At 35.0% G+C, this 7,500-nt stretch overlaps 1 protein-coding gene across 1 annotated transcript in view; it reads left to right on the forward strand.

Moving 5' to 3' along the window:
- LOC115224399 (mucin-19-like) overlaps positions 1-7,500 on the forward strand; it is a 212,505-nt gene that overhangs the window by 161,823 nt on the left and 43,182 nt on the right. The window contains exon 46 of the mRNA XM_036512075.1: positions 7,169-7,215. Within this exon, the coding sequence (XP_036367968.1) occupies positions 7,169-7,215 (47 nt within the window). The remainder of the gene's footprint in view (positions 1-7,168; positions 7,216-7,500) is intronic.

Below are 7,500 nucleotides of genomic sequence, written 5' to 3' on the forward strand. Positions count from 1 at the left end.
GAAAACCAAACTGTTACTTGTGCGGGACAAGGGGGCACATTAAAAAAGAGTGCCCGTTATACGAATTCGTAGCGGAGTGCGAGCAGGAACTTGAAGAAAAGAAGATATGGTAAATGAAAAAGAAAACATAGAAAAGGAAACAAAACAACAAGAGAAAGGAAATAATAAGTCAATGAAGGAAAAGAAATAAAAGAAAAGAAAGAAATAGAACCAAAACAGAGTCAGGAAAAAAAAAAGGAAAAAGAAACAACAGGAAAAAAACAAGAGAGAGATCAGAATCAAACGAAAAGAAAAGACGGCACACAAAAAGAAAAAGAAAAGGAACATAAAACACGAGAGAAGAGAGAACAGACAAAGAACCAAAAAGACAAGAGAAGGAAGGAGAAAGAAAAGAAGGCAAAAAGAGAGAAAGAGAGAAACAAAGAGAGGAGAACAAGGAAGAAATAAGCCCGAAAAGAAAAATGAAGGAAAACGTAGGACGGAAACAAGATTACTGCTTCTACAAGTTAGTAACCTTCCATTTCTGCCCTGAAATGAAAGACTTGACATGTAATACGGAGGGACATATATGGGTCAACAGGATGACCGATCAGTGGCAGGAGACTGCTCTAATCCCCGAAGAAAGAGTCGCTGAGTTCCTCAGAGCTGCCGGAGAGAGTGTAATATTTTACACGAGTGTTCGAGTGAGAGAGCGGCTGCCTGAGGGCTCAGTGATGGACTTTAGAGAATTGAAAGCTATTATGGAATATGTATAGAATTGTGAGAAGAGAGAGAAGAAAGAAGAGAAAAAAGAAAATATTGTGAAATATATGTGACGAAAATGTAACCTCTCGATTCCGGGGATCGAGTGGGCATTTACATCTCATTGTAAATATTCTTTCATATGTCATTTTTTACTTTTATTTTTTCCTTTTCTTGTCATTCGCTTTCTTATTTTAAGTTCCCCGATTGTATTGTCCCCTCTATGTTCGCCCCTTGTGGGTAGTAATAAAATCACATGGTTTTACTTCACGAATGCTTTTTAGCAACTGCCATTTGGTGCATGAGAGAGTTCGATGCAGCTGCCCTCATCTGCCCCTCCTGCCGTGAAGTTGGTTCATCTGGGATACCTGACAAGAAGAGATCCAGTTTCATTTTAAAGACATCTGCATCCACCCCACGCAGGTCTCTTAGTTTCTTCGGGAGGATATTGAAGAGCTGTGGGCCTCGGAAGCCCAGGCTATCACAGTATCTTGTCCTACATCTTGATGGCAAATTTGGAGTCCTAGGCACCATGCAGTGGCGCCCAGTTCTGGCATTTGTGTAACTCTCGATGCCAAAATTTGGGACAAGTCCCTCCAGGATCTTCCAGAGTATATTATGCATATCTTTCTTGCCTACGCTCCAAGGTATAGAGTTTTAATCTCTTGAGTCTTTCCCAGTAGCTTATATTCTGCATAGAGGCTATCTTCTTCGTGTAGCTACGTTGGATCGCCTCAAGTTCTGTGATCAACTTGACACTGGATGGTGACCATAGCTGAGAGCAATAGTCAAAGTGGCTTAGGACAAGTGTCTTCCAGAGGACCATCATGGTTTCTTGTTCTCTTGTTCTAAAGGTTCTGAGAATCCATCCGGCCAGTTGTCTACATTTCATTGCCAATTTAGCAACATGTACACGAAAGGTTGCGTCATCACTCATGTAAATACCCAGGTCACGCACTGATTGTGCCTCTGGAATTGCAATTCCTCCGGGTCCAGTGTATTCATTGGGTATTGCATTTAGTTTTGCATGCTGATAGTATAAAGCTTGAAACTTTTCAGCATTGAACTGCATGCTATTCTTTTCAGCCCACTTGTATATTTTGTCTAGCTCACATTGCAGGCGTTTAGTGTCCTCAGGGTTCTGTATTGCCTGTGAAACTTTTGTATCATCTGCATAACTAATTATATACTAAAATTAAATTAAGAGGTATAATATAGATTTTAAAAATTATTAGTGTTAATCCATACATGATATTACAGTTTCTTAGGGGTACTTAATTAGAAGGGTTGATTGTACAAAGCCAATTATAAATACTAAGATCAGGAGGACTGAACACTTTAAGAAAGGGATAAAAGACTTAATTACTAAAACTATTTTAGATAATATATCCATATTGTATAACTTTAAAATTTAGGGTTATCAGGAAGATCTAGCAATGAGGTGAAAGAACAAATTTGCTATAAATTAATTAAATTATAATCTAAGCAGTTGAATTTTAAGTTGTGAAGATACCCATATTGTTTTATATAAGCTAAGTATTAATTTATAGGGTACAAAAATTTAGATTTATCTATAGGCACTTATAAAGTATTAAAATGATCAGGTAGGGTATAACACCATAGAAAAGAATGTAAAATAGCTTAATCACTAAAAATTATGATGAAGTATATATACCAACTTAGTAACATCAATAGAGAAGATTTATAGAAAATATATAATTCAGGTATTTAAAACTAAAAAAATTTTATTTACTTATTTAGCCTGTATCTATAATGACTAATACCCTGTAGTAACTAAAGGAATATTAATACTGTAGGACATGCTAACTATGCACTGATTTTAAACTAAGAGGTACATTACAGGTTTTAAATCACAAAATCAATAAAGTGCTACTTTCTAAAATATTTAAAGGTATTGGTGTTACTATGTACACATGATTCCTTAAGGTCTAATCGATTATTAATCAGGTTGCCATTATCTTTATGCTTAAAAATTTCATGTTTCTATAGAGCACAGCTCACACCCATATCTGCTATTTCTATAAGGCTGAGCTTTTCTTTATTATTTCCCATTTGAGGCTAAACCAAATTCCACTGTCTTTCAATTCCTAAACCTTACTGGATAATGACGTACAATTCACCTTATATTTAAGTTTAAAGGAGGACATACACTTTTTCAAATTAATCGAACCAATATATATATATAATTATTAGTTGTAGTTATTGTACAATTATATATTACATTCTGGGTAAGACATTAGCCCAATAACGGACAGCGGGATTTAACTCTACAATTGCAACTAGATTGATTGATTGATTCTAGTTTCAGCTTATGAGCTGTGGCCATGCTAGGAGAATTATTATTATTAATATTAGTATTATTAAGATTTAAGAGGCCCAATGGCCCAGTGGTTAGGGCAGCGGACTCGCGGTCATAGGATCGCGGTTTCGATTCCCAGACCGGGCGTTGTGAGTGTTTATTGAGCGCGAAAACACCTAAAGCTCCACGAGGCTCTGGCAGGGGATGGTGGTGATCCCTGCTGTACTCTTTCACCACAACTTTCTCTCACTCTTACTTCCTGTTTCTGTTGTACCTGTATTTCAAAGGGCCGGCCTTGTCACTCTCTGTGTCACGCTGAATATCCCCGAGAACTACGTTAAGGGTACACGTGTCTGTGGAGTGCTCAGCCACTTACACGTTAATTTCATGAGCAGGCTGTTCCATTGATTCGGATCAACCGGAACCCTCGTTGTCGTAACCGACGGAGTGCTTCCTCCTCCTAAATTAAGATTTAAATTATTATTTTTATTATTAATGTTTTCGCTATCAATATTTCTGTTATCAAGTATGTTATGATCACATCTTTTATTTTCCAACTCCACTTCAATTGTAGTATCATATAAAATTGCCTCTGCATCAGCAGGTATGCTAATAGTTTCTATGCCCGTATATGTACTGGAACTATAATCCATAATGTTTATATTAGAAGTGCTACTACTATTCCTTCTGTTCACCCCCATCATCATCAATACTGCTATTTTCATTTTGGGAGTTTAAGTTATAGTTAACAGTACTATTATTATTAATATTCATCCAAACCTGGCTGTTGCCAGCACCACCCTGACTGGCCTCTGTGCCGGTGGCATGTAAAAAGCACCATCCGATCGTGGCCGTTGCCAGCCTCCGTGCCGGTGGCACGTAAAAAGCACCATCCGATTGTGACTGTTTGCCAGCCTCATCTGGCATGTAAAAAGCACCCACTACACTCACGGAGTGGTTGACGTTAGGAAGGGCATCCAGCCATAGAAACATTGCCAGATCAGGCTGGGCCTGGTGCAGTCTTCTGGCTTCCCAGGCCCCAGTTGAACCGTCCAACCCATGCTAGCATGGAAAGCGGACGCTAAACGATGATGATGATGATTATTATTATTGTTATTATTGCTAGTTATTATTATTATTATTAACAATCCTGGCTAATTTTATATTCTTCTTATTTAATCTAGCTGTGATGGTACCTATATAGGGAAGAGTAGAGTATGAGATTCTAACTGTTTTATGTGAAAAGATTCTATTATATCTATGGGGAGAAGGGAAGTTTTTTTCTAAAATAGTCATAAATTTTCTATATATGTTTGTGGATAATGAACAGTTGTATGGGATATTGAACCAAACGAAATTCTTACCTTTAAATTTATGGTGTAAGGGAGGGATATATTTGTACTATCCCTGCTCCCTATAATCATGCTATGATTAATAGTTTGTATATATTTCTAGTAGATCTCTTATCTGGAAGAGTAACCATTTCTTTTTCCTCATCACTTTTTGTATCTAACCTAAACTTCCTACTCATTTTAGTATCCTGTCTCCTATCGAACCCTACTCTTATTGTTATTTAAAATATTAGGTTTGTAGGATGGTTTATCATTTGGTATTTTTTCACAACTAAGTAAGTTAGTAGACTTTCTATTACTCAAACTATCATTTTTTCCTCTATTAAAAGGTGCTGAACTTACAGGACTGAGAAAAGTGATTTCTTGGTCATATCCCACCTTAGACAAAGCAACATTGTAGTGGTATGAATGGGAATTAAAAATATCAATGTTTGATGATAATTTAGTAATTCTCCTAGAAATACTTTTAACTACCAATTTTAATACATTGGGGGGTGATTTGATAATTTGTTCACATCTTGTAACCTCACCTTCTTTCCTATAGGTGTAGTATAATTTAGAGTTAATATTTAAATTAGTATCCAAAAAATTTACTACTTTTGTACCATTTTCATACATAATACATAAATTAAAGTTTTTGAAAAATTTTCTAATTTTCTTTCTCATTCTTTCTATGATTTATTGTTGCTAGGGATGATTAACAGAGCTTCATCCCTATATAAGCCTCCCTGTAATTCAGGGATTTCCCTATTTAGGCACCTTAAAAGTTACGCACCCACTAGATTTGTGATTTTGGCCAAGTCGCTTGAGCTCATAGTTATATCAAAGTTTTCAAGGGTGTCACCCTAATCCAAAGTTTTCCCTCAAATTCTATAATAGTTCTTCTAGCTAAAATAATATCAATTTTATCCCTAGTTAATAGAGAGAGATTTAGCAAAAATAAGAGTCTTGCAGAGAATAGGGGATATACTGGAATAATAGCAATTAATGTCAAATTGGATAACAGATAAATTATTTATGTTATCAATGGATTTAAACCAATGTATTACCTCATCTGTATCAATCCATAATTTTAGAGTTAGGTTGGGAATTATAAGGGGTAGAATATTGTCCAGAATAGACTTGCTAAGCTGACCAATGTCAGACTTAGTCGGGCAAATTAGTCTTACAGTAGGATTATCCTGGAAGTTCTTGTAGTCTTTCAGGTTAATCCTAGGTTCACTTGTTCACTGTCTGTCTGCCAAGTCGTATCCATCATAACTTCCTAGATTTTCAAATTGATGTCTAACAGATTCTTTTTCGATGTTATTTTATATTTAGTGCTGAATTCCTGCATTACAAGTTTCCTATAGGTAGTATAGTCAAGTCTATATAAGTTTCTGGTTTTATCTGCTGGGACCAGAATGCCTGATTTGTTGTGCAATGACTTAATAAATTCCTTTAGTTTCCTCAGATGTAAGTTTTTTCTAAGTGGGTGTTCCTTGAATTTCACATTAGAAATTAGATCAAATAAGTCTTTTTCAAAATTTTCCAGTAGTGGACTAGGTGGAGGATTTTTTTCTGCTTTTGAATGTCTTCTTAAAGTAATTTATCTCATGTGTTTCTAGAGTTCCATTTTCCTTCTTAGTTTCATGATGGTAAGCAATCCACCTCATCCTTCGAACAAACTCATTTGTTCTATGGATTAGTAGCCACATATAGGTATCTTTACTATGTAAGGAGATGTCCTTCTGAGAAATTTCTATATTTACCCTTTCCATCCTATTGAAAATTAAGTACCAGATTCATTCAGGTGTCTATGGAAAGCTTGTGATAGATCTGATTGAAAAATAGGGTCTCTGTGTGAGTGCTTGTTAGAGATTGCACCTAAAACAGTACTCCACAACTGGTATGCCATGAAACAATGCTAGATTTGCTGCAGTGTAACCTGAATATAATTTTTCCCCTATACTTTTAGTTATATTTTTAGTTCAGGTCTGCCACATAATTTTGAAAAGAATACAAGTGTGCTGCAAGTGAAAAAAAGGTTGGAGAGCACTGATCTACAACATGAAGCTGCTAGCTAACAAAGGTCTATTTAATGTGATTTCAAGGATTAGCTTCATACTCAAATGTCATCATTCGTTTCATGTAATTCTCCAACAGAATCTAACATGAAGAACCATGTCTTTTGCTCCAGTATCTCAGTTTTAGCATTGCTTCTTTGACTGGATGCCTTCCTAATATTTACCATTGTCCAAGGTACATTGTTTCATGTTACTAAAACTGTAGAGACTGTCTTACCATCCATAAAATTATAGTACCCTTTCATGGCCTACATTGTCACTGCTAATTTGGATTTATCAAGCACATATAGAGTGTATGGGTGTTTTTTTTATGGCACCAGGACTGGCAGAAGCCACTGTATAACTTGCAAGTTAAAACAGAAGTCAAAAGTATGATGCAAAAAAATTATTGATGTGAGATGATTATTTGTTCCATAGTTAATATTACTGAAAATATAACCCTCTAAAAAGTTTTAGTATATTAAAATTGTTATTGTCTTTGATTTTGTTCAATAGTTAAGACTGTTTACAGTATAACATTCAAACATGACATACGTTGAATATCATTACATTTACTATATAACTTCTAATTTATTGTTTATTCAAAACAATTCTCTTAATTTTTGCTTTTTTATGTTTTGTTTTGTTTCTTATAATTTGCCAGATAAAAAACACTAACATCTTTATGTTAATTGTAATTAATTTTTCAGCACTTGTGATGATGGTGTCCTAAGTTGCACAGATAATTTATGCACAGGTATTATTCATTTATGACCTAATGAAATAATCTCCTATCCAAATATACATTTTAATAAATTGTGTGTATGTGTGCATATATATATGCTGTGTGTACGTTTGTGTATAGTATATATGTATGCTGTGTGTGTGTGTGTGTTGTGTGTGGTGCATGTGTGTATATATTAGGTTGGTAAATAATTATTGCAGTTTTTTTTCAATAAATTTTATCAAACAAAAAATTTAAACAAATTGCCAATTTAAACAAAACCCCAAGCAGAAATTGAAGTAGATGGTGAATATGCAC

The sequence above is a fragment of the Octopus sinensis genome, linkage group LG2 (genome assembly GCF_006345805.1).
Source record: "Octopus sinensis linkage group LG2, ASM634580v1, whole genome shotgun sequence".
Lineage (NCBI taxonomy): Eukaryota > Metazoa > Mollusca > Cephalopoda > Octopoda > Octopodidae > Octopus > Octopus sinensis.